At 39.4% G+C, this 27,528-nt stretch overlaps 1 protein-coding gene across 1 annotated transcript; it reads left to right on the forward strand.

Moving 5' to 3' along the window:
- The first annotated feature begins 911 nt into the window (after positions 1-911).
- Positions 912-27,202, forward strand: MBTPS1 (membrane bound transcription factor peptidase, site 1). The gene is made up of 22 exons (XM_049804363.1): positions 912-1,107; positions 2,259-2,516; positions 2,944-3,147; positions 3,511-3,621; positions 4,935-5,044; positions 5,431-5,547; positions 6,585-6,652; positions 7,285-7,387; positions 8,156-8,307; positions 9,303-9,464; positions 10,050-10,194; positions 11,212-11,400; positions 12,001-12,173; positions 13,154-13,269; positions 15,229-15,385; positions 16,244-16,368; positions 17,987-18,064; positions 20,611-20,751; positions 23,156-23,287; positions 23,812-23,938; positions 25,201-25,331; positions 26,362-27,202. Exons 1-22 carry the CDS (start codon positions 921-923, stop codon positions 26,556-26,558), a joined length of 3,183 nt encoding a protein of 1,060 aa, XP_049660320.1. The 5' UTR covers positions 912-920; the 3' UTR covers positions 26,559-27,202.
- The last annotated feature ends 326 nt before the right edge of the window (positions 27,203-27,528 follow it).

A 27,528-nucleotide genomic window follows, 5' to 3' on the forward strand; every position in this document is an offset into this window, starting at 1 on the left:
GTAATCCCAGCCCCTATTTTTTCAGGTTCCCACATTGTAGTGCATTCCACATCAAAAAAATTTGAAAGACTTGTTTCATGCTGATTTTCTCTTGCAAGCACAGGGACTGAAAGTTTGCTTCCTGTAGTATCTCTTGTCCTTACCAGCCCTTGGCGTAGAGTTTGAGTTTGACTCTCCTTGTGTAAAATGACATACGATAGCAAAATTTCTATTTGCCACATTTTTGACTGGAAAAAAGCCACCATGCTTTTTCAAGTATCTGTGGATGCATTTTATCACGTTAGTGTTTTATTTTGCACTTTACTTTTCCTTGCCACGGGCCTGACATATTGTTTTGTTCTCTTTGCTCCCCTTACACAAAGGGTGGTAGAGTTTGTTTGTCACTGTTGCCTGTTCTGTTATCAGGTTAATGTCTTGAGTGTTCTGCTTGTGCTCTGGGCAAGCAAGGAAGAGACTTGAGCGTTCATGAAAAATTACTAAATGAAACATGTGAACAACTTTTTCCGTGTAATTTCTAGTACTAGCTGCCAAAGGTGTCTATCTTTTGTGATTTTCAGGCTATACATTTGCACAAATGTGAATCTAATTATTTTCTATGTTGTCTTGTCTTACAGGTTGGCTTGCAATCAGCTTTGCTAATTCTTCTAGAGAGTTAACTTTGCCATCAGAAATGGAGTATAGGACTCAGCTACCACATCCTGAGTGACCGAATCCTTTAACACAAAATGGAGAAGAAGCGTAGAAAGAAATGAGCCTGTTTATAAGGCTTTACCTCAAAAGACCATGAAATCTCTACTTACTTTGGGCACAGCTTTAAGAATATCCACTTCATCAGCACAGTGAAAGCAACGTTTACTGAAGTAAAAATGAACTAGTTTATAAAGAAAAAAATTGTGATTTGAATATATGGAATTTTTGGAATGAAACCATTTTCTTCTATGACCATGAAGTTTGCAAACATCTGGTTTGTTCTGGTTGTTATTTTACTCTGTGGCAAAAAACACTTCAGTACCAGACTAGGGAATTCCTCTCACGAGGCTCACATATGTCCCGGATGTTCCCGCCTTACTTTAAAAGTGGAATTCACTTCGACAGTCGTGGAGCATGGTAATAAAGAGTTAAGCAGTAAAAAAAAAAATCCCTGTGAAGTTCAAGTGTATGTTACTGATTTGTGGTGTTTGTGCAATTGTAACATTCAGAGAGTTTCTGTAGAAGCATGTTACCTGCTAAACTCTCTATATTAAAAAAGAAAGAGAAACAGTTTTTTTCAAAGGTTCTTGGTTTAACTGGAGACAAGATTCTAAGAACAAGAGAAGGAAGAGAGGAGGAAATAACGAGTATGTTAAAAGTGAAAATGAAGCGTGAAGGCTCAGGTGGGCAAGTCTGGTCAGTTTGGTGTGTTTAGCAGCTGTTTGTTTCGACCTGGCGGGTGGTATGGTTGAGGCTCTTTTATGAAATGTAACCACAAGTGGGCCTTGAAGGGTAGAGAAAGGCAAGAAATCTCTGTGGGTTTTTTTGTTCAAGAAAAAGTTGGAAAAATTGCAAAGATAAGTGCGAGGGGAGCAGACAAAAGGCAAAGTGAGGCAGATACTACTGCTGAGATGGCAAAGGATAGCAGTAGGATGCCTTGACCCTGCGCCCGCTTATTGCCTCAGGTATCCATGTTTCTGCAGTGAAGCTGTGTGTGCACCTGGGTGCTTGCAGGCAGGATGTCCGTAGTGACATTTCTGTGTGTAGTTCACCAGAGACTACTGTGGTGAATGTGGTGATGTGCACTGGGGCTGAGGTCCACAAATCACTAATCCAGATCAAGGACTGGACTGTTGGGACCGGCTTCATTGTCCGTGCGTGTTGTACTTTGTGTCAGTAGTTTGCACTAAAGCTCCATCCCATATAGAGGCTGGATGTCTTTAAATCATACATGTCAAGAAGCATATTGAATTGGTGTATCAAGCAGTTGTTTGGACTGCTGGATGTAACAGTAAGTCTGTTACCTCTGTCCTGCTCCCTGCTATCGTTTCACCTTTCCATTATATTTACAATTCTACCTTGTTTCAAAGGTTTTTAGCATATTTTGCAGGTTTCCTGATGAAAAAAAAAAAAAGAAGAAGGTATTATGTAGTGCAGAAATAAAGTGCCTCAAAGTGTGATTATTTGTTCTGGATAAAGGAAAAAAAGAAATATTTGGACCTTTGTGATGTGAATGGATGAGTAAGCTACTTATACATCAGTTCTGATAAGTTGTACTCTTGTTCCAGAGTATATTGTGGCTTTTAATGGATACTTCACAGCTAAAGCTAGAAGTAAATTTATTTCAAGTGCACTAAAAAGTAGTGATATTGAGAACTGGAGGATTGTACCTCGCAACAACCCAGCCAGTGACTATCCTAGTGATTTTGAAGTTATTCAGATCAATGAGAAACAGAAAGATGGAGTACTGACACTGGAAGATCACCCAAACATCAAGCGTGTAACACCTCAGCGGAAGGTCTTCCGATCACTCAAATATTTGGAGTGTAAGTAATTTTCTGTGTGGTTGCATGAGATCTGCTTTGGAAAAGTTTTCTTAGCCTTATTTCAGGCCATCAGCTTATGAGTACAACAAATGAGAAGTGCCCTACAGTTTTCATTTAATTTACAGAAATCTATTCTTTTGCCTATAAAATTGTCATGGTCTTGTCATACCTTTGCTAAAGCATGGCAATGATTCCAACTACAACATAAAAACTTTTCTTCTGCAGCAGTCAGTTATCAGAGACAATGGACCGCTATATCCGTAGTAGATAAAATGGAAAGTTTTACTGATTTTGGTCAGAGAAAATGGATACTCACTTGTCTAAAATTTTTGTTGTAACAATATGATATGTATATTTGCATAAAAAGCTAACCTTTTTTGGTTTTCCTCAGACTGTATTTTCTTTTCTTAATCCTCATTCTGCATAGCTGATCCAATGTTGCACTGCAATGAAACCAGATGGACTCAAAAATGGCAGTCATCTCGTCCCTTGAGAAGAGCAAGTCTTTCTTTAGGTTCTGGCTTCTGGCATGCAACAGGTCGACATTCAAGCAGGCGTTTGCTGAGAGCTATCCCACGCCAAGTTGCTCAGACCTTGCAGGCAGATGTCCTCTGGCAGATGGGTTACACAGGTATGCTTTTGTCTGTTGGCTTAGAACAATTACCTCCTTTGAAAAAACAAGTGAAGTGTAATGAAAGGCTAATTGGCTCCTATGTGTTAATCTCTCATTGGGTGCCAGTTCTGGAAGGGTTGAGAAATACTTTGTTTTGAGGTGCATTTTATACCTACGGAGTGCTCTTTTGTGTATGTGTGTACTGTACTTAAGAGAAGTTGGTCATATTTATGATCTGTGGTTGAATTTCTGAATTGGAGTATGTTTTCTTTATAACTTACTGAGCTTGTAAATTGCATGCAACATTAAACAAAAGTTTTCTTTAACTTGATAGATTTGCTATGAAGCTGAATCAGAAAAAACGATGCTTTTGTATTATAGGTGCTGGTGTAAGAGTAGCAGTGTTTGACACCGGTCTGAGTGAGAAACATCCACATTTCAAAAATGTAAAGGAGAGAACAAACTGGACTAATGAGAGAACCTTGGATGATGGTAAGTTGCTATGCACAATTGTCCAATTATTCCTGATGCTGACATGTTCTGTTTTCCATTGTAAAACTGCTATTGATGCTGTGGTGCTAACATCTGTTGAAACTGTGTATCTTGAGAGTTTAAGCTTAATTCTGCAGTGTCCCAAGCACTTTATACTCATACCAAATTCAACAAAGAGTACTAAGGTTCCAGGAGGGTGTTGTGTAAGTCTCCTTTGAATCCTGTGTGGCATTTCATCGTAGCATTTGAAAAATGTCAGGGCAAGAAGACATTATGCAGGCATAAATATGTTGTCAAAGTAGGTGGAGGTGAGAGCAAACCCCACAAAGCTGTTTCTTTCCTATTCCTTTTTATGTATCCTGTTGTTTCACAGTGCATACATATTTCCATACTTCTGAGGGAGAGCATTTTCCTTCTTTATTGTGCAGTCCTAAACTAATCAGAGTTTTGGCACCTTTGTGTGAATTTTTTCTAATCTATATAGTTTTCACCAACAAACAATGTGCTGGCTTGTGCCTATCAACATTCCAGAGAAATTTTTATTTTCTGCAGTATGTTTGTGTTCCTTTTTCATATGTTGACCCTAACTTGCCCTGACCATATGCTCTTACAGATTATTAACCTCATACAGTCTGGGTCAGTGAGTCATTTTAATCCCTTTAGAGTTCAAGGTATATGTATATTTTGCTCAGTCTCGTGTGCACCTCCATAGTTTTATCCTGGGTAGTATTTCTTTGCATTGCAGCACCTGCTTTTTGTAGCACTTTCTATTAGTTCTGTGCCCAGATGGTTGCTGAACTGGCAAATTTGGAGCACAGAAATATAATGCACATAAAAGCACAAAGCTAAATTATTGTTTGAGGGGAGGAAAAAATGTCTTTTCTTGTCTTATTTTTTTATCCTTAACAAAATATGTTTATTGCAGAATCAGGATAAAAATCTTTTAAGAAGTTTATGTAAAAACATGTTGGCCTTGTGACTTGCATTTTTCAAAATAACTTTTTTCCCTCATGATTGCTTTGTGTGGCTCTTGATTTCATTGGTAGCAATCAGGAGTGGATAGGCTCGAGAGTGTGTCACTCAAAAGCTTCATCAGCTGGCTAGCTGGCTAGACAGTGCTGGAAATTCTGGCCCCACTGAACCCAGTAGCAAAATGTGATTCAAGAAGACTAGGACTGAATCCGGTGTTTGTGGGTTGTTGTAAAGTCTGTTAGACTGATGTGATTTTTGGTATAGGCAGTGTTTAACAGTACAAATCCTTGACAATGAAATGGTTTGTCTTCTAACATTTTGTTTGCTTCTCCCTGTGATAGGTTTAGGCCATGGGACTTTTGTAGCAGGTGTGATAGCCAGCATGAGAGAATGCCAGGGATTTGCTCCAAATGCAGAACTGCACATTTTTAGAGTGTTCACCAATAACCAGGTAGCTATTTTACATGTGTTTCAATTTTTGCCTTTCCAGATTAATGCTGTATTAATCCTTTCCTTTGGGAATATTACAAGTACTTGTAAATGTTGACATACTTTCTTTGATAAATGGGAAGGATACATCTTTCTGTTTAAAAGAGACTTACTACAGGACGTCTTACAGTTTCCAAATCTGATATATTTTTCAGAAAAAATGTGTGGAAGTCTGATCTGTATAATGTTGGAGCGATCACTCAAATGTACTGAGCACTAGAAATACTAAGAGACCATTGTCACTTTTGTTCTTTATTTTGGTGTTGTTTCTTCTCTCTGAAGTCTGTATTGTCGTGGAATCACTGGATTTTCCAATGATAGCTTTTTTCCCCCCTCTTTCTTACATAGGTCTCATATACATCTTGGTTTCTGGATGCCTTTAATTATGCAATTTTAAAGAAGATAGATGTATTGAATCTAAGTATTGGTGGGCCAGACTTCATGGATCATCCGTTTGTTGACAAGGTTAATACGAGGCAGTAACGTGGTCATGGCGTTTATATCATTCACACAAATGTCAGTCTTGCAGAGCTACTTGTTTGCCACAGCTGCTGACAGGTTCTGGTGCGGCCGACAGTTTCTGTGGAGTTTCATTTGGATGAGAAATTTTGTACAGTGTACAGGGTTTTAGGAATATATTTAAGGAATGGATTAAAAAAAACCCAAACACAACACAGATATTCATAGAACTATGGAAACATGCCCTTTTACAAAATGCTGTATGTACTGCTAGGAAGTGTGACCCCCAAGAAGGCAACTAAGTGGGCTCTTAGTACAAGAAGCTTAACTGAAATCCACCTCTTTTTTTTTTTTTTTTTTTTTTTTTTTTTCCAATCTCTGCGTGGTTAATTTATTTCATAGTAAAAATATGTATAGCGTGAATTAAGCAGCAAATTGCTTAAGAGCAAATAGGTAAAAAGTACAGGTAGTTGATTCAGCTATGTGATAAGAGATTCGTTCCAGAATAAGACAGAATTAGATTTTTGTCTTTGTAAATGTCATGGTTCCTTGAATTGTTGATCTGTCCTTCGAAAGCACTAAGTTAATTAATTTACATTTTAAAAAAGGATAAAACCTTATTTCATAAAGGGTAATTAAGGGATTTGAGGCATAGAAATTCTTCCTTTTTTTTATTATGATAACCTGCACTTAAATTTAGTTTGACAGTGACTTCACTACTCTCCCCAGAGTATTACTTGAGGGGAGTCAGAATAACTTGACTTTGGCATCTGGAGTGCTTTGTTCTGGACAGGAGTTTTACCTTTGGTGTGATGTAAATACATACCATCAGCAGTGTTGCTGTCAAGGCTGGGTTATTGGTCACATAATCTTAAGAAAGTTTGGAGCTTAATACTGAGTATAGCAGTGAGATGTATTTTATAAGTCTCAGTAAGAAAGAGGGGTTGGTCTAATCATTTGCTTATGTCAGGCCCCATGGAGCGTACATTTGTTAGAAAAGTCTCTTTTTTGGTGGCAGAGCCTTATAAACATTTTTTGGGTAGGTGTGGGAACTGACGGCTAACAACGTCATCATGGTCTCTGCTATTGGCAATGACGGCCCTTTGTATGGGTAAGTTTCAATGACCGCTTCAAAGAAAAGCAAATATGTTGTTATTACATGTTTTTGGAAGTAGTTGTGCTTGGCAGGAAGTTTTTCCTTCTCCTTTTTTCTGTAATCTGTTTATAGAAAGTGACTCAAGTTAAACTCTTTCCACTGTACTTATCACTTGCTGTAATGGTACAGCAGTTTGTGAAGTACTTAGCTAAATATTTTTCATTGAAACAGTGGAAAGTCAGTAAAAGAAGAATGGCAGTACTTCCACCTGACACTTCCCTGTTAGTGTGAGCAGACTTCTTTGGGTACTGATCTTGGGCTTAAGGAATATAGAAGGGATCAATCAAGCCAGAATGATTTGTTGTGTATTTCTAAAATAAATGCCTAAAACCAGATTTTGTTTTATCTTCAAGATACATGGTTTGGTATTTACTGAGTTACTAACTGTCTGAAAAGTTGCTCTGGCTTGTAAAGTATAACTGTATCAAGTAGGACCAAAATTTGCTTCTGTGGAGGTTAAAAAGAGTGTCTGACAAAAATCTGATGGCTGCATGTTCATTATCAGGATAAACTTATGACTGTGTCTTAGGCTTTGGAGTGTTTTGGTTTTTTTTTTTTTTGTCTTCCTATCTCCCAACTTGTTCTAGGACTCTCAATAACCCTGCTGACCAGATGGATGTAATTGGAGTAGGTGGCATTGACTTTGAAGATAATATAGCTCGCTTTTCATCTAGGGGAATGACCACTTGGGTAAGATACTTTGACTATGGCCAGCCACATCTGCAGCCAAAATAAGGGCCTGGGAAAGGGAGGCTTTTTTGAAAGGGTAGTACCATGCAGATGTGTTGGAGTAACCAGTGATAAAACATTTCATCAAAGATCAGAATAGTTAAGAGATTGTAAGTCTTTAAGCAAGAAGCTTAATGTTCTTTGCAGGGTTTCTCATCATTAGTCTTGACCACTGTTAACATTCTTGATGTATTTGTAAGATGTGCAGTACTCTTTGATTTATGGCAAGGACTTGCCTGTGTGGTTAAATCTGCAAAAATGAAGGCCGGCTCTTGTCCTTCCTTTAGTTTAAAAATCCTAGGATTTCTAGATGCTACGTGTAACATTGCACTTGCTTGCCTCTTGAACTGAGGTGACGGGTACTGCACACATGATCTCAGATGAGATTGCATTGTGATATTGATTAAGGGGACTATTTTATGTTTCTGTTTGTGCTGCATCTCATCCATTAGCCAGATAGCAATGTGGTTATAATTTTGTCAGTGGTTTCATGCTTAGCATAGATACTAGAGTAATTGGCAGTAATGTTAATGTTGAAAGAATTTAGAACTTGTCATAAACAGCTTGAATCCTTCCTTAGGTGTTACTTGCTATTCCATGATGCTGAACCTCAGCTAATTTAGTTGATAATTTTACTTCTGAATGACTTGCAGTTAGTTTAAATGCCCAAATGAAGCAACGAGTGTTCATTATGTATTAGGGCAATAATCTGTCTGTTTTCTTTCACAGGAGCTGCCTGGAGGTTATGGTAGAGTGAAGCCTGATATTGTTACTTATGGCTCTGGAGTGAGAGGTTCTGGTATGAAAGGTGGATGCCGCTCGCTCTCTGGGACAAGTGTAGCATCTCCTGTGGTGGCAGGTGCTGTTACTTTGTTAGTGAGGTAAGACTTAAATCAGAATCTCTAAAAATATACTGATGGAGGAGGGTCATAAAAGGCCCTATAAAGGAACCCACCAAATAAAACTAAACTGCGTTTAGATGTAGGAAAACAAACTGGGAGGATAAAATCACGGTTCTTCTGCCTGGGACATTACTTTATCTGACTAGCTCTAAGTTTCCTGGGAAAAAACTTGAGAACTGTTTTGAATAGTAGTTACGTCTTTGAAAATATAACTAGGGAGACGAGTATTATGAACTAATTTTGTCACATTTTTTAATAATTTTGAATTGCCGAGCCTCTGACAATTGTGTTGTAGAAGAGCAGCTGCTCAAAGTAGGCACCTGTAGCAGATAATTATCTAAGTACTTGTAAATTTTATAGGGTTTAGGGTTTTATGGCTATTGTCTGGTTGCATAAGTCATCTGTTGCACAATGAAGAACTTGAAAGGAAGGTGGGAGTTGCAAGTCTGTACTTTGTGTTTGTCATTGCTACTACCTAAGGATGAGACAAACCTTTATTTGAGAAACACAGCAAAAATTCAAAGTTATCATATTTGCTCCATAAAATGGTGCATTTTTCTTTGAACAACAAAGTATCCCCCCTCCCCCCCCAAGGGTCATGTTGCGAAAGATACCAGAAAGTTTCCAGTTACAGGGGCTTTGATTTTCAGAATATGTTATTTAGCATATGAAGATACTTCCCTGATTGTAATGACTGCTGGTCATGGAGCACATTGTAAGGAGAAAAATTCATGTAATATTAGTTTTTAAGAGAAATGTGTCAGAAACTTGTCACTCTTCTTCAGCTGTTCCAGTGAGAAATCAAGTAATAATAGGTAAATAGGAGCAGAAGATGTTACTCACAACAAACTGATTTTTTATTGCATTTTCTTTAAATCAAATTACTGTTAAGGCAGAATGGTAAACAAGACTAGCTAGAAATAGAAACTCTACAATAAAGGCCACCTAATGTGATCTATTGTTTCATATTTCAGCACAGTTCAGAAGCGTGAAATGGTGAATCCAGCAAGTATGAAGCAGGCACTTATTGCATCAGCACGTAGACTTCCTGGAGTCAACATGTTTGAACAAGGACATGGCAAGTTGGATCTCCTGAGAGCTTATCAGATCCTCAACAGCTATAAACCACAGGCCAGGTTAATTTTAATCCTTAATTAATCAATGATACACTATAATCTGCTGTATTTCTTTTAAGAGAGCAGGTGATGCATGTGTAACTCAGTTGAGCAACCTGTGCTTATGCAACAAAGAGAACTTGCACAGATCTTACGTAATCCTGAAGCATGAATTTTGACAAGAGAATGGATGAAAAGTCAAAGTATTTTCTGCCTAAGTTATAGCAGTGTAGGGGTTGAAGTGTCTATGAGAGCTAAATTTACTTTCTCTTCTAGCCTCAGATGTTATGAATAATGTAACCTAGAACACAACAGAAAAGTACTTAAATTCTAACTTTCGAGAATAAGAACATTCTCACTGTGCTGAAAAGTTTCTTTTTTGTGTGTGAAAAATCTTTTCACAAAACTTAAAATTTTTAAAAAAAATAGAGGGGGAGGGAAGAAGACTTGAGGGCAGATTTGGGAAGCGAGGTGAGAGCTTGATAGAGTAACTATGACTGGCATGTTTTATCTGTAATTTTTTCATAGTTATGTATAGCGGCATGTGCTTCTGTTTGTTGATTAATATTATTTTTTTTTAATTTTACCTCCTCCATCCTGCTGTAGTTTGAGTCCAAGCTATATTGACTTGACAGAATGTCCCTACATGTGGCCCTATTGTTCTCAGCCCATATATTATGGAGGGATGCCAACCATTGTTAATGTTACTATCCTTAATGGTATGGGAGTCACTGGGAGAATTGTAGACAAGGTAAGACTTAACATTGTTCCACATCGTGACTATTAATGTTGCTAAAAGATTTCCAGAAAAGACTATTTTAGCTATGAATTTCATAGAGCAAATCAGATTTCTTACTGCCGAGAGCAAGAGGTGCAAAATGTTTGATTTTAAAGGATTTGTCAACATGAGCTGTCTGTAAGTTTTCAAGATTTCTTTGTATTCTCTGATAGCATTTAAAATCTTCTGGATAGACTTTCCTCTCTTTTTTTTTTGCTTTTTTTTTCTTTATGAGAAATGGAACATAAGTAATCTCAGTAAAGAATCCTGACATTATAAATCATGCCTCTTCCATGGGTCAAAATGACCGGAATGCATTGACTTACCAAGGTCTGCTGCAAAACCTGTTCTCTTACAGCAGTGGTGTTGAGCATGTTGATTGACTAGGGAGGTTTTAAATTTTTTATTTTTTTTAAGTACATTTAAATGCAGAACAGATTTGGGAATTGATACAAGTTAAATAAGGCACCTATCCCAAAACTCTAGCCAATGTAAATGAGCTTAATTTCAACATTTTAGTGTGAATCCTGAGGTCTGTTTTAGATTTAAGCTTACATTAAAGGGCATTGAAGCTCTTACCCAACGTCATTAGCTTATGGTAATACTCAGACACAGCTGATGTAATTGGCTGCATCTGTTGCAGCCTTAACTTTCTTTGTTACCAAAACGAAATTTTGTGTTCTTACCAATATATTTTTGCACAGGACCCCAAAACGTTAAAACAGGTGCACTTACGCAGCATGCTATTCAGATAGCTTCTTAGAGAGTACTGCCTCTGAAAAGCCTATAGGGATAATTAAGGCTGTCATGATTAGGTTGATTCACTGACACAACATCAACCTTTTGGACTTTGTGGACATTTTTAAATTTGACATAATCTTCAGAAAAGCTAAGATGTGTTATTTCTTTGTGCAGAGGAAGAGGACTGTGTGCAAAAATTAGTGACTGCAAATACTGTTTTACCAGTGTCCTGTATTCTTCATTTCACAGCCAGACTGGCAACCCTATCTCCCCCAAAATGGGGATAATATCGAAGTGGCTTTCTCCTATTCCCCTGTATTGTGGCCTTGGTCTGGATACTTAGCAATTTCCATCTCTGTAGCAAAGAAAGCAGCATCTTGGGAAGGCATTGCTCAAGGTCATGTTATGATCACAGTATCATCCCCTGCAGAAAATGAAGTAAGTTCTGTGCGTTTTGGTTTTTCTGTGTTAATAATTATTAAAACTCCATCCCGATAAACAAATACCTTCTTTTTAAGGGGTTGCTTTGGTGCTGTCACTTGAAGTGTTAAGTTAGATTGGGGTCAAGAAACTGAAGGGTACAAATAATGATCTTTATAGTTGAGAACAGCATTAACCTGTGAACTGGATATGCTTTAGAATCAGAAAACCTCTATTTGAGACTGACTTCATAATTTCATTTGCTTATTGTGAATTGTAAGTAATGTGTTTTGAAAAAGAGATTACTTAAATTTATTTCTTCTAGAACCATGCTTAATTGTTCCTGAGAAGTTTTTAAGGTTTTGAACAATTGAAACAAGTCACAGTTTTAACATATGTTAAGTATTTTACACTCTGAGCATAAATACAAACTGTTGAGTGCAGAAAAAATACTATGGTGGTTTAAAGCAAAAGTCATCTCCTTGTCTCCAGAGCTGGCACAGGTGACTAAAAGTAGATTTGATACCTCAATTTTTTTGGTCTTTTGCAATCCACAGTTAAATGGTGAATGTTCCCATGGGGAAAAAGGATTTCACTATAGTGTGTTCTGTCCTGCAGTCTAAGAACGGTGCAGAGCAGACTTCAACGGTGAAGCTTCCAATAAAAGTGAAGATTATTCCTACTCCACCTCGTAGTAAGCGAGTCCTCTGGGATCAATACCATAATCTCCGTTATCCACCAGGATACTTCCCCAGGGATAATTTGAGAATGAAGAATGACCCATTAGATTGGTATTTATCTCAGGTTCTATTAAATCAGTATTTCTTGATTGTGTGTTAATGATACGGGATAACTTTACTGAATGCCAGAGAGCTCTGGCCTTTTGCAGTGTGGTGTGCGATTATCTTTTCTGAGAAATCCATGAAAATGCATGCTTTTGGTGCAGGATTTTTTGTGTGCTCTATGGTTTTATTCCCATTAAGTGAAAAGCTTTTAAAATGCACATTTAAGACACTGAGATTTTTGTTTGGCTTTCAAAGTGTAGCATTTTTCTTTTCTGCTGTAATTTCTCCCAGGAAGTTAAGGGGGGCACTTTATTAGCCAATTTAGCATTCGCTTATCAAAAAACCATGAGAAATTTGAAAGACTGAATCCTAAAGAAATCCCTTGTCTGTTGAGGGAGACTGTCTTTGAAGGAGGGCGAGTCTCAGCCAACCTGTGTTCTTTCATCATGGAAACCACCCACAGGAAGAATCGTACAACAGTGTATAAGTGAGGATTAATTGTGTCAGTCACCAAGACATAGCCTTTTAGAAAGCTACTGGAGCATGCAGATGTGCCAAATGGACAGCAACTCTCTGCTGAGTTTCAGCAATTATTTACAGGTGGACCCATGTGTTTCTTCCAGTTAGTAGTTAAAACTGCTCCTACTGGCTCTTTTGTGAGGAGGAAGTCCTGTGAAGACCATCTGGCTTTAATGCAGCAGTGTTTCTCTGGTGCAGCGCAAACATGTAGAATTGTGCTTTGTAAAGGAACATGCTCAATCTCTAGCTTTAACTGTATAACTAACTTCTCTGTAAGTACTTGGAACCAGTGTAACTTGTGAAGAATTTTGCAAGGAGGAGATGGTGCTTGGAAAACTGCAGGTTATCATTTGAAAAAATTTGACCTTTTAGAAAGGAAACTAGGAAGTAATCTGTAATTAGAGGATTAAAATCAGATTTTTGCATGCCAGATTTAAACGTCTTCAACACTTTTCTCTTTTCCTAAGGAATGGTGACCATATCCACACAAACTTCAGGGACATGTACCAGCACCTAAGGAGCATGGGGTACTTTGTTGAGGTTCTTGGTTCACCATTTACATGCTTTGATGCAAGTCAATATGGTAAGCATGAGTTAATTGCCTTGTTCTCCATGCTGTTAGCTTCTTCCTAAAATGGCCTGGTTTTTGGAAGACCAAAAATGTTGTGGGAGCACAAAGAAAAATTCTCATGGTAATAGAAAAATATTATAACAGTGGGTATATTTATTATTTATCTGCTGATACTTAGTTGTGTGAAGTGTTGCTGCAGAAGCTTGCTTGGGAGTCTAGTAGAATTAGTGCAGTGTTCTGTCCTTATCATGAAAAAATGAGAGGGAAAGCCCACTTCTGAGTGTGTTAAAAGCCCCTTTGTATTCAGTCCCACAAAGATTTTGGCACAGTCAGACTGAACCATGATGTGAATAGCAGACTAAAATCGAAAAGTGCCCATTCTGGTTGGTTTTTTTTTCTGCAGGAGTGGCATTTTAAAACACTGATCTTTGTGGACAGACAAAAGAGTGGGGAAAGGTATTCCATCCAACCATAGCAAAGCAGTATGTGGATTGTTTCTTCTGTGTTCATCAGGCAGGAGATTTAATAGATTTGCCAGGCAGGGGACAAACCAAGCAGTCCATGCTCTTTTCTGCTCCAGTATGCCCCAACAAGACCACCTTTTTTGGGCTGGGATGTTCTTCAGTTGACTGTAAAGTGAGGGTGCATTCTCCTGACAGTTTTCTAGTTCTAGAAATGTTGTCAGTAGTAATCTTTTGTTCATCTTGATTCTTCAGTAAATATCTCACCATTGCTTTTTGAGTTCAGTGGATGTGCAACTCTCTATAAAAATGGTAGCCCTTAAAAAAAGTAGCAAGATAGTTTCTCTTCTGAGACCACCAGTTTTATAGTTGATAGAGAGCAGCATTAGGGGACTTCTCTCTCCTCTGATTCACCATTACATTGTACCTCATTTGATTTGTAGTTTGTTGGGCTTCCAGAATTTCCTCAATGGGAAGAAGTGAGGGGCAAAAAAATGCAGTGATCTGTGGTCCATCTACCATTTCTCCCTAGCTTGTATTGTTTGCAAACTTGGTGAGGGTGCCCTCTGTCCCATTGTCCATGTCACTAACATGGTTTCTACAGGATCTTTATCAGAAGGCTTTCCAAATGCAGACTACCTGGATTCATACAATTGGCCTGGTTGCAAGGGACCATGAGATGCGGGGCCAGCATCAGTGGTTTATCAGATTGGTCAGGGTATTATCCTGTTGAGATTTGTGTTGTCTCTGAGGATGGAAATTCCACCACCTCTCTGGGCAGTCAGAAAGTGAAGAAGCAAAATGGCTTGATACTTAGAAGCAATCTAGAAGCATAAACATGTTTTCAGGGAATAAAAGTGTATTTTTCTGGTTGTGTTTTTCAGTGATGGCAGAGAAGGTTATGCTTGTTCGCAGCAGTGGGAGAGGGTTATATGAAAGCAGCAACGGCACTTTAGTCAGGTCTACTAAAATGCAGCTGTAGTTTTCAAGGTCTGAATCAAACCAAGTTTCGGAATAGTTTTTGTCTACTTGGCTGCAAATCTGCAGTGGTGAGCGCCGTACCTTTAGAAGTGGAGCAGTGAAAAACCTTCTGACTAGGGTGCATCTACATTAGCACTTTAGTTTGTATCAGCAGTGAATCTCCTGATTGTCCTGTTCTGCCACAGTTTGGCTTGGTTTATGGAGCATTTGGGTGAGACCAAACTTCAAAATATACACCTGACATATGTGGGCATTCAGTTCATGAGATCACACAAGCATAAGTCGTAAGTAACACCCTTAAAAAGCATACTGTGCTGCCAAACTAATTTTTGGATACGTTTTTAAACTGAATTGTCTTGTGTTTCCCATCCTTAAATGTGACTTCTTTAGGTAAGCTGCTAGAGCAGGGCACATGGACCAGATATTGTGCAAAATGTGCACTTGCGTTGACTTTTGTGTGGGTTGTGTGAATAGTGATAACATTACAGTTGTCAGCCTGGTGAACTCTTGTTTTTGCTTATACACACAGGGACTTTACTGATGGTGGACAGTGAGGAAGAGTATTTTCCTGAGGAGATCACCAAGCTGAGGAGGGATGTTGATAACGGACTTTCACTTATAGTGTTTAGTGATTGGTACAACACATCCGTGATGAGAAAAGTCAAGTTTTATGATGAAAACACAAGGTACTGATTTGTGTCAGTTCTTTGGAAAATAAAATGCGATAGAATTGCCATTTTATGCACATCTTACTCTAAAAATCCCAAATGTGATATGCTGTACTTCAGCACTTGCATGCTACTTGTAAGAATGGACTACCTGAAGAACACAATTGACCTTAAGCTGCAGCTTAAGGAGAATAACTACCTGTTTTATCATGACTGCAAAGGCCTCTATGGTAATGTAATCTTCTTTTAAAGCCAAGAAAAACATTTACAATGAAAAGAAGTAAGAAATTAGAGACTGACAAAGGCAAATGGTTGTGTTTTCACTTTTGGGGAGCAGATTAGAAAGAGAATGTGCATTGCAAATAGTACTGCCAGGTTGTGCACCCATTATTGAAATTATTCCAGTGGATCATATGAAGAGAAAATACACCAATATCACCGTCATAATTACTGTAGTTGTCAGCCTGTTTTGTGTTACTGCTAAGCTGGAAAGATCTGTTTGCGGTTCGTGAGCAACTAGTGTTTTGCTTCATTAGAAAAATGAGAAGCAGGTTACATGACTGTCATTTTTGCCTCATCTTAGCCAAACAAAGAGCATAAGACTGAATTTCTTTCTAGCAAATTGAAGTTTTCCATGGAACTGAATTGCGCTGAGAACTTTATGTTAGTATTACTTAACTTTTGCTCAAAAGCACTGGTGTCAAAGAGACAGCTGCTCACATGCTCCTGGAGTTAAATAAGGCTTTGAGATGTAGTTCATTATTTAAGTGACTCTGAAAAAGCCTGCGTGCGGGAAGACACCTGACTTCTCATTACACAAACTCTAGGAGTATATTCTGTATACTAATAAACTGTGTTACGCTGTAATTTTTACAGGCAGTGGTGGATGCCCGATACTGGAGGTGCTAATATACCAGCTCTCAATGATCTGCTTTCTGTCTGGAATATGGCCTTTAGTGACGGGCTGTATGAAGGCGATTTTACCATGGCAAATCATGAGAGTGAGTACTGGAGTCCATTGCCTACACAGGCTACAGTGTGTTGTTTGGAAAATAGTTTCTATGAGAATGAGATTGAGCGAGAGTCAAGGGAACTACTCAGATTCAGTGAAAAGAGTCTCATAAGCATGCTTAAATTATTCCTTCCTTTGTAGACTGTATGTGAAAAAATTTCAGACCAGATAATGAATGTACTCAGCTTAGGCTTGCATTCCAGGTGCTGATACTTTGAAGAGTATTATTGGGGTGTGTCTGTATTTGTCTGGACTGTAAATGTTAGTTGCTAAGATGAAGCCTTTGGTTTTAATTTTGCAATTATGTGGAAATTTGAAATTTTGGAGGAAGAAGATTGATAGGAACTTTTTCCTTGGAATATGCCAATTTAGACATGCATCACAACATCCTGAGATGTTTTGCAAATTCCTGTTCTTGTAATCTTTTGAATTGTTTCCCCTCAAATAAGTATGTTTGGTTTCAAGTTCAAACTCTGTGGTTAGGCCACAGGTCTGTGACCTCACTGTTTTCTGACTTTCTAGGTCTAGCCACTCTTTCTTTAACTCTGACCAAGTCACTTGATGTTTTCATGCTTTGTTTCCAAATCTGTCTTCTGACTGGTTCATTTGGAAAGTGTATTTGGGTCACGGTTTAACCCCCACTGGCAACTAAGCACCACTCGCTTACTCACTTCCCTCACAGTGAGATGGGGGAGAGAATCAGGAGGGTAAAAGTGAGAAAACTCATGGGCTGAGATAAAGACAGTTTAATAAGTAAAGCAGAAGCCAGGCACACAAGCAAAGCCAAACAAGGAATTAATTCACCACTTCCCATGTGCAGGCAGGTGTTCAGCCATCTCCAGGAAAGCAGGGCTCCATCACACGTAACACTTAATTGGGGAGACAAACGCCATAACTCCAAACGCCCCCCCCCCCCCCTCCTTCTTCTTCCCCCAGCTCTATATGCTGAGCATGACGTCATATGGTCTGGGATATCCCTTTGGTCAGTTGGGGTCAGCTGTCCCAGCCATGTCCCCTCCCAACTTTTGTGCAATCCCAGCCTCCTCGCTGGAGGGGTAGGGCGAGAAGCAGAAAAGGCCTGGACTCTGTGTAAACACTGCTCAGCAGTAAGGAAAACATCTTGGCATTGTCAACACTGTTTTCAGCACAAATCCAAAACATAGCCCCATACTAGCTACTATTAAGAAAATTAACTCTGCCCCAGCCAAAACTAGCACAATGTGAGAAGAGAAGGCACCAGCATTGAGGCCTCTATACACTCACCAGCATTGATTGAAGGACTCTGGTTCTCTGTAGTATGAATAATGACTGTTAGTGTGAAATACTGTGTTTCTCATGGCATTTGATTTAAGTTTTTCAGTTTAAAAAAGATAATGTCAGTCTCCAAAATGGAAATATTTGAAAGCATTATGTAAAGATGAACCTGCAAAAGCTGTGCTTAGAAATGCCTTCTCTGTGAATACACATATTGGTCAAAATATGCAAATTCAGAGCAGTGTTCCCGGGAATGTTTTCTGCTGTTCTTGTTTTAACAGCTCACTGGAATATGGTGGGAAGGGAGGGAGTGTAATTTCTAGTCTAAACTGCAATTTTGTGATGTCTTTCAGTGAATTACGCATCAGGATGCAGTATTGCAAAGTTTCCAGAAGATGGCATTGTCATTGCACAGACTTTCAAGGATCAAGGTATGTGCTTTCTTGTCTTTTTTCTGTTTTAAGTAGAACTTTGTAGTCGGTGCACAAGCAAAGTTACAAAGTCTAAACGTGTAAAAACAATTAATTTAAAAGCACATTGACAAGGTAGGTATTTTTTTGTTTTGCCTAGAATATGTAGTTGGATGCCTATCAGGCAGCTGCAAATATGACTCTGTATATAATTTTTATATAATACAGCAATATCCAAGTGTATATATGCAGTCTTGACTCTGTATATAATTTTTATATAATACAGCAATATCCAAGTGTATATATGCAGTCTTTTATTATGTTTGCTGCATGTAAACACATCTGCGTGTATGTGTGTCATGCATCTTTAGAGGGGAGGGGATTGTGTCATAATTGTGTTACTTGTCCATTTTTCTCACAAATTTCAAGTGCTACTGAAATATATCCCCTAATCATTGCTAGATTTGGTGTGAATGTTGTGGTAGCTGTGGTGATCTAAGGTTAAAGGTAAGGAAAATTTTGGTAGACAAAATGTCACCTCCTGGACTTTCATAAGGGAAAATTTTAGGCACGCAGAAAGCCTGTGCTCTCAGACTTGAGTGATCTGTTCTCTGTGTATATCCATTCTCTTCAGTTTTATCAGAATATCTTTTCATTTGTGAGGTCATAATTCAGAACTGTAACGGCAGCAGGCCATTTAAAAAAAAAAGATGCATTTTTTATGAGCCTGTAGAAAGTGCTGTGTAGGACTAAATGACCGGAACTGTTAGCGTGTTGCAGGTCAGGTTCATGTATGTGGGTGTAGAGGGTTTGAGTGTGTGAGCAGAAGCACATGTATAGCTTCTGATATAACCCAGCAGCTGCTAGAGAAGATCAGCAAGTTCATTGTATTTTTGACTTACAATGTGCAGTAGATGTGATTACCTAGTGGAGAAATCTTCTGGAACAGTAAGGAGCTGATCTGTGTGAGCCTTTTGGAGGAAAGACGATATCCATGGAACACTGTATGCTGATGAGTTAGGTATTTGTGTAAGAGAGAGAGAGAGAGTGTCAATTTGACAAGTAGCCTGCAAGACCTGTTTTTTCTGTTGAATCCTTTTCATTACAATTCATGAAGCAAAAGAGCTCTGTGTTTTGCTTCTGCTATCTAAAGGCAGTGTCTCAAGTAAAGGAGACTAAATACGTAGCATTTGAAATTTGTCTTATTTTATTTTTTGAAATGGGTGTTAGAGGCGGGAAACCTTTAACCTAAAACCAGCTTTCTACACTTCATTTTAGTTCCTTTGTGAATTAGGGTGTTTTCACTCATGCTGTTTATTAGAGCTTTCAGTTCACAGGAGATAAAATGATTGGATGGATTTGTAAGGTACAAATGGCAAGTTTATAGCCAGGTGTCCTTTGGGTTTTTCTGCATGTACCCATTCATACTGGGAAGGTTCCTGTGCTTTTTTCATCTTTTCTGTTCATCAGTTATCTCAGTTGTCACTGTAAATATCTCACAAACATGTCTTTTAGATTGCCAGTTTATTATTCGGATACTTGCAGGGCTTTTAGAGGCAGGCCTTTCAGTGATACTCCTTTAAAAATTACTCTTTACAGTCCAGGTAGAAGTGTTTCAGAAAAGGCTGACAAGCAGATCTCTGAACAATGGTGGGGCTGGATGTACTGAAAACTGGCTCTGCCTGCCAGTTCAAAGAGCAGCTGGGGAGAGGAGGGAGTAAAATTTGCCAAAGGTTAAAGCGGGGGTGGGGGAGAAGGTGAGAAAACTCACATGAGTTTCTTTTTTCTTTTTTTTCTTCTTTTTTTCTTCTTTTTTTTTCCTTTTTTTTTTTTTTTTTTTTTGGCTTAGGTACCTTACTAAACAATACTGTTCTTTGTTCCTGAATTGAAAGCTGAACAGATGAAGCACAAGGTTAACTAGCAACTGCAGAGTTAGAGAGATGCAAACCCAGCAGTCTTTAAAATGGGCTTCTCCTGAACAGCTGCCTTAAATGAGTTCAGTCAAAGCCTTTGTCTTGCAGCTGCTGCTTACAGAGAGGCAGATGTTGCATTTCATGGAATGTCTCTACTATTTTCTTTTGTTAGTTCCATAGTAGATTTTCTTGTAGGAATAGGTAGGCATGGCAGCAAAGTAAGTTGGCAAAGAGCAGTGTGCACTGTGATGGCTGATTCTGAAGCTACTATGTCCTGTAGAATTCTGCAGAAGGACTAAAACAACATAAGGTGATTTGTAAGGCAGAACATTTTCATTTTAAACCTGTTGCTGAAAATATTAGGATTTTTCGTTCAGGCATGTTGAAGATAATCCAGGTTGTGAGGTCTTTTTCTGCTTCTCCACCAAAGAAAGAAAAACATTAATATCAGTAGGAAACTTCATAATCAGGGTCTTGGAGCAGTTTCATGTTTATCATAACATCATGGAGTTTTTGAAAACCATTTGCATAAATGCGTGACATGAAAAGTGGCATAGCTGCATTTGTAAGTTTGGAATGTAGGCTGTGTTGACTTACAGGTAAGTTGATGTTAATGCTTTGTAGGCTATGAAATCTATTTGTGCTTTGCTTTAGGTCTTGAAGTTTTAAAACAGGAGACTGCTGTAATTGAAAATGTCCCTATATTGGGACTTTACCAAGTTCCTTCCGAAGGTGGTGGCAGAATTGTTTTGTACGGGGACTCTAATTGCTTGGATGACAGCCATCGACAGAAAGGTGTGTAAGCTTTGACATGCAGAAAAAGGTACTGTCTGAAGCTGACAACTGTCCTATGGGGTTTTTACAGCTTCCATCAGAAGTAGCTGTTTTCTAGGGACTCTCTGAATATTCCTAACTGGGGATTAATTTCAATTCTGCAGAGCTCTACTGAAAATGCTGTAAGCTGCAGTTACAACAAAAGAGCACCCCACATGAAATAGCTCCTCTGATAGATGGGAGCGTTCTCCTCCTCCCAGGCCCCTTGCCTATTTTTCCATTCCACAAGCTTTGGGGGCTGTTTTTTGAGTGTTTTTTTGCGGTGGGGTTGGGGAGAGGGTGTTGGAGTTGGTTGGTTTGTTTTTTTGCTTCTCTGGGGTGTGTTTGTTTCCAGAAAGCACTAACAGTTACACATGCTTGATCTGAAGTTGTGAGGAGGCCATCAGGGGATCCCTTCACGTTTTCCCCAGTTTCATTTTCAGAATGTTTATGTAGTACAATGGATTTTATCTTTTGAGTTTGCTCATCAGCGTGCCTTCTTCGCTTTGCAATGTTTGCCTTGTTCCCTTTGCAGTGTTTCCTGTGAGTATTTATGGTAATGTTCAACATTTCAGTTATGCATTGCTATTTTCAGGTTATTCTACTTTGACACAAACCAGCTGGTGTAAATATGTCAGAAAGTAGGAATTTCTGTTTGGGTTTTCAAAGCATTTGTTTGCAACTCTGGGTAGCAAGTGTGCGAGTTGTGTGTGCATGTGGTTCCTGTGGCTCCCAGAGAAGCCATTCTCTTTGCCTACACACTGTGGTTGGTCCTTATAAAACCTTTTTTCTAGCACTTTGTCTCATCTGACTTTTCAAATTTTTAAGAGATTGGTTGGGTTTCTCATGACATGTAAAGCACAAGCTGGTAGATCTGTGGTTCAAGAGGCCAAAGATAATCCCAATACGTGAGGTGTTTTTCTGCATTTCCACTGAATGTGATGTTCAGCCTGAATTTTCCTTTTCTGATGAAAAGTACATTTATAATTTTTTTAAGCTTTTGTCCCTGACATTTTAAAATACTGGGTTAGGTAATCCATCCCTTGCCTAATTTATTTAAGTTTGAAGGAACTTACTGCCTAAGGGAGCTCTCTGTAGCTCATTTCTTTCTCTCCCAAACATTTTTTCTTTGAAAGTTCTCCACTTTCTCCTTACCTGTCTTTGGGTGGCTTCCAATGAGTTGCCATAACACCCAATGTATCAGTGCCTTGTGTGCTTGCTGTAGGTTGCTGAAAGCTCATAGCATAAGAGAAGATTCCTAGCTTTAAATTAAGTAATAGAAAATGACACTTTGTGACCTCCCTAATGCTGTTAAATTCAGTGTGACCTGTGAAGCAAGAAAAATTGGAAGGCTCTAAAGAAATCTTTAAATTAGCTTTTAAGTTGTGAACCAGGAGTTGTGTCTCCTGCAGAGACATCGGTGGCTTTAACTGAGGTAAATTCCTAACGTTTGTGACTATAAATCCTTAAAATCTGATTGACCTCTTGAAAAATCAAAGGTGAGGGTTTAAGGGACACCAGGATTATGAAGATTAATTCCCATTCCCAGCCAACTGTTCCTGGGGGAAGCAGTTCTGAGAAAAATAGTTTACTATAGAGTGGAAATAGCTGATAAGGCATTGTCCTATTCCTGCAAATGGAAGTTTTGGAGAACTGTGATGTTAACTAGCTGGACTGCTTGTTCGTTAGGGATAGCTCTGGATTAAGGTAGTAGTAATTCAGGAGAGAATCAAAATGAGAGTTCATGTGCTGTTGACGTGCAAAGGAAAACCATGATCAAGTATATTGTGGCATTGACTCCCAGCCTGGTGTGTACCACAGCTGCTGTAGGTACTGCTTTTGCTTTAGCTGGGATGTAGCCAGAACCTTTTCCCTTTTAAGCTTGGGAAAGCAAATAAGTCATAACTTTCCACTGAAAACACTACCTTGTTCTTACTTTTCTTTGCAAGGTATTTATTTTGTCCTTTCAAAAAAATAGTTGGTTTTCCATTACCCTCTTAAAAATTATATCAGAAGCTCCGAGCTTTCTGGGTTTCCACACCAAAAAACCTCATAGTTTTTGCAGGGACTTGGATGGCCTTGCATAACCTGGAATTCCCGTATTTGAGACCTGTTTTATGTCCTACTCCCCCAAATAGCCTGATTTGGTACACAATAGAAGATATTTTAAGACTGAACAGATTATTTTTGTGTTTTTGTATTGGGGGTGGGGTGGTGAAATTTGCATCTTTCTGAAATTGGGCCTAGAACTTCAGAAGGAGAAGAACAAGAGCCAGGAAAACTGATTGTAGTTCTAAATGTCATTACAGCCTTCTTAACAAAAAGGTGTAAGCCATTTTAAACGTAGCGTAATGCATATCTTGTTTTGGGGCAATGAAATCCACAGATTGCTTTTGGCTCCTGGATTCCCTCCTGCAGTACACTTCTTACGGGGTGACGCCACCAAGTCTCAGCCATTCCGAAAACAGACAGCGACCGCCATCGGGAGCTGGCTACTCTCTCCCCGAGCGGATGGAAGGTGAGAGCTTTAACTACCAAGCAGAGCCACAGCTGAGGGAGCGTCAGGGTGGAATTTAGGAAGACTGAGGCAGACCCCTTGAGTTATATGCCAGTAACATTAGTTTGGTGTGAGCTCTACAATGTTCTGTTGTTTTACTATAGAAGAGTGCACTTTCTGTAGGGATTTCTCATGATATAGTTGTGATTTGACTGAAGAAAATGTTCTGTTCATAGAGTAGGAATTTTCAGATGCCTGGTTCTGCTAGGGAGCATTCTAGTTACTTGCTATGGAGTGTGTAAACCATTCAGTCTTGTCTCACAGGCTGCCAGCAAAACTTGGATTACCTACCATCGTAGGTGCACAGTCTTACTGTTTTGTAAGGTACCCTTTAGTTAATTCTAACCCAAGATTTAGCTACAAGTCATCATTACTGTAGAGAGCTCCTGGGTTTACAGCAAGTCTGTTTAGCTGGAGGCAAATGTCAGTAACTCTTATCCTACCAGTCTTTTGGTAACCTAGTCTGTCTCTGCTGTGAGTTGCAGGTAACCATTTGCATCGATACTCAAAGGTGCTCGAGGCTCACTTGGGAGACCCTAAACCCCGGTCCCTTCCTGCTTGTCCTCACCTGTCCTGGGCCAAACCACAGCCTTTGAATGAAACTGCCCCCAGGTTAGTATACATCTTTCTTAGAGCTATACAACAAGTCTTGATTTTGAGTTCAGCTGAAGAACTATTTGTTCCATCTGCTTTTGAAAGGCACAACTGGAATGTCTTTCCTAGAGAAATACCAGATTGCAAAGAGGAAATAATGATTAATGTCTCTTCACTGAATAATTCTGACTCACCTTATAGCTACACTATGAAACTGGGGGGATTTTAAAAATAGCTTCACAAATCAGTTCACCACTGTGATTGAGTGATCCCAACTTAGAGTGAACAGTCTTGGTTAAATCTGTTGTCAGTGTGTGCCTTTGAAATAGTTTTCTGATGCAGCTTCTTGGACAGCTCGCCTAACTGCCTTCTGTTGTTGTGGTGGTTTAACCCCAGCCAGCAACTAAGCACCACGCAGCCGCTCGCTCACTCCCACCCCAGCCAGTGGGATGGGGGAGAAAATCGGGAAAAGAAGCAAAACTCGTGGGTTGAGATAAGAACGGTTTAATAGAACAGAAAAGAAGAAACTAATAATGATAATGATAACACTAATAAAATGACAACAGTAATAATGAAAGGATTGGAATGTACAAATGATGCGCAGGGCAATTGCTCACCACCCACCGACCAACACCCAGCTAGTCCCCAACCAGCGATTCCCCGCCCCCACCCCAGTTCCTAAACTAGATGTGATGTCACACGGTATGGAATACCCTGTTGGCCAGTTTGGGTCAGCTGCCCTGGCTGTGTCCTGTGCCAACTTCTTGTGCCCCTCCAGCTTTCTCACTGGCTGAGGATGAGAAGCTGAAAAATCCTTGACTTTAGTCTAAACACTACTGAGCAACAACTGAAAACATCAGTGTTTGTTATCAACATTCTTCGCATACTGAACTCAAAACATAGCACTGTACCAGCTACTAGGAAGACAGTTAACTCTATCCCAGCTGAAACCAGGACAGTTGTATTTTTTGTCAACTTGAAGGAAAAATGTGTCAGCATACAGCCCATACTTGTCTGCTGAGCTGGTAACTTTTGGTAGCCTGTATGCAAGAGAGAGAGTTCTTGGTAAATAGTTGCCAATCTAAGTGTGTCCCTGTGGCATCTGAATTTAACTTTGGAGGCCTGCAAACTGCACAACCTAAAGAATGGAGCAGATTATCATTTGGGTCCAAACTAGTGAGTTATTTGTAGGTTCCAACTGTCACTTTCTCTAGATGTTTCTACAAAATTCCTCGCATTACTGAAGTGGGCATACAATTCTGTCTTTACATTTCTTCTAGCAACCTTTGGAAACATCAAAAGTTACTGTCAATTGACCTTGATAAAGTGGCTCTGCCCAGTTTTCGACAGAACCGACCCCAAGTGAGACCACTGTCCCCCGGAGAAAGTGGAGCATGGGACATTCCTGGAGGTAAATTTGAAAAATTTTAAAGTTGCTGTTTTGCTTTGCTTTTTGTATAAGCTTTGAAAAAAACCCAAACATGGTGCAGCCAGAAGAGAGGCCACATGTTTTATTTTCAGTTGTGAAAAACAAGCAAATAATAGTATGGCTGTGTTGTAAAAGGCTGACTGATGAAGCCTAAGAGAAATATTTTTGCATGGGAATAGTTTATTCAGAAGAAAGCATGCGTGCCATACTGGGAGGAGGATTTTGGTGGGTGCTTTTTGGGTAGTTGGGGTTTGTTTTGGTGCTGTTCAGACCAATGGGTGTCAGCAGCAGTCCCTGTCCTTGGGAACTGTGGCTAGATATCTTCTGCTAATTAAAATTCCTTGCATGAGTGCACAAAAGCAGAGTCCAGAAGAGTTTGTCTGAATGGTGCCTTGGGCAAGGTGTTACACTAACAAATGATGTAGAGCACTTGAAACAGCTTTCAGTCTCATGGTGGGCTGCTCTCCTCTATAAGCTTGACACTGCAGACCCAGCTGGAAGTGGTTTGAAAGCCTCACGCGTGCTCTTTTCCCAGTCTGAGCTGCTAGACTGAAAGAACCCTGTAAAAACAAAGGGTTTGGTTCTATAACTCATCCTTGCCATGTGCGTGCATGGTCTCTGGAGCAAGCACAAAATCACTTCCTCGTGGCATCAGGATTTGGTGTGATTTATAGAAATTACTTAGTGGTAAAATTATGGTCAAGCATTTGCATCTCTCTTCTAATACAGAACAGAAGATTGTTGTTGCAGGGGAAATCTGGGTTATACTTTCATGTGCCCAAATAGGTCAAGGTGGAAATGCTGGTGCTTTTCTGTAATGTTAGCCTCCTGTCTTATTTTCACTAATCGGTCTGCAGTTGTTAATCTTCCTGTCTGAAATGTAATCTGATTAATAGCTGTTTCGTCTTTGAACAAGAGTTACCATTGGATCATTGGTAGATAGTGTTAGTGCTGCAAAGATGTTGTAGCTCATGCAGTCACTAGTCACTTCCAAACCTCTTTGACTTTCTAGGTATAATGCCTGGCCGGTACAACCAGGATGTAGGGCAGACTATTCCGGTCTTTGCTTTTCTTGGTGCCATGGTGGTTCTGGCATTCTTTGTGGTGCAGATCAACAAAGCGAAGAGCAGGCCAAAGAGACGGAAACCACGAGTGAAACGACCGCAGCTTATGCAACAGGTTCATCCACCAAAGACGCCTTCTGTGTGAAAGCTCTTGCTTGCCAAAGATGACCTCCTTTTACCGGTTGCTTTCCTGGGCGATGGATTGCTCCCAGTGAAGGTGCCATGAATGCGACACTGATCGTACTAGTAATTCACACCTGACATCATCTCATAGTCTTTGGTTTTCTGGAGAGAAAAAAAAAAAAAGGACCTCAGTTGATCGTCTGTACATAAAACTGCAGCTTTAAGCAGCCAAAGCCACCAAAGACTTGAATACTGTTTAAATGGCTGCTTAGTCACTACATATCCCAACAGGGGGAAAATGGACCTTTTTTTTAAGCTGACCAAACTAAAATTTATTTGTTTAGAGGCTATTTTCTATATTTATTGTTGGGGAGGGCGGGGGGGAAAAGTCACTTTAAGGACCTCTGCTAAGGAAAAACAAGTGCATTTTTTTGGATGGAATGCAATTTTCTAGAATGGTATTATGCTGAAGATTATAACGTACACCATTAAAGGAGGGAGGGGGCAAGAAAGACCAGTACAAATTGGTGAGACATACTCCTGCAGTTTATTTTTATAAAGCCAACTACCATGATGTTTTGTAATTTTTGGTCATGATTTCACCGTTGTTGGTGAAGCAGATTTTCAATAAATATGTTATCTATATGAAGCTAAAACAACGTGCTAGATGGCTCTTCTTTCCACTGCCAGTAATAGAGAGCAAGTTGTTGAGTAGAGAAGATTTTCATGTCTCCCCCTCTTCACCCCGTATCTTTATCCTTAACATCAGCATCCTACACTGCAGACTTTCCTTTGGAGCATTAATGGGACAGTCATATAAATGGTGCTTGCCCTGAATGAACGCAGAGTTTTGAAAACCTTCAAAACTGCAGAAGCAGCTAACAAGGAGAGAGCTCCCAAAGGGCAGCTCAGTGATAAGCTGTATAAGAAACTGTCATGTGGATGGCACCTAACAGCATAGTGTTGTATGTCACAGAGCCAAAAACCCTGTC

This window comes from Accipiter gentilis, chromosome 7 (assembly GCF_929443795.1).
Source record: "Accipiter gentilis chromosome 7, bAccGen1.1, whole genome shotgun sequence".
Classification (NCBI taxonomy): Eukaryota; Metazoa; Chordata; class Aves; order Accipitriformes; family Accipitridae; genus Astur; species Astur gentilis.

What these genes read in the sequence shown, in the direction of transcription:
- MBTPS1 (XM_049804363.1), top strand. Translation starts at nt 921, where the DNA reads ATGAAACCATTTTCTTCTATGACCATGAAGTTTGCAAACATCTGGTTT. An exon ending in AGCTATAAACCACAGGCCAG is followed by an intron (nt 9,465 to 10,049) that starts GTTAATTTTAAT and finishes ATCCTGCTGTAG; the next exon opens with TTTGAGTCCAAGCTATATTG. An exon ending in TACCATGGCAAATCATGAGA is followed by an intron (nt 16,369 to 17,986) that starts GTGAGTACTGGA and finishes GATGTCTTTCAG; the next exon opens with TGAATTACGCATCAGGATGC.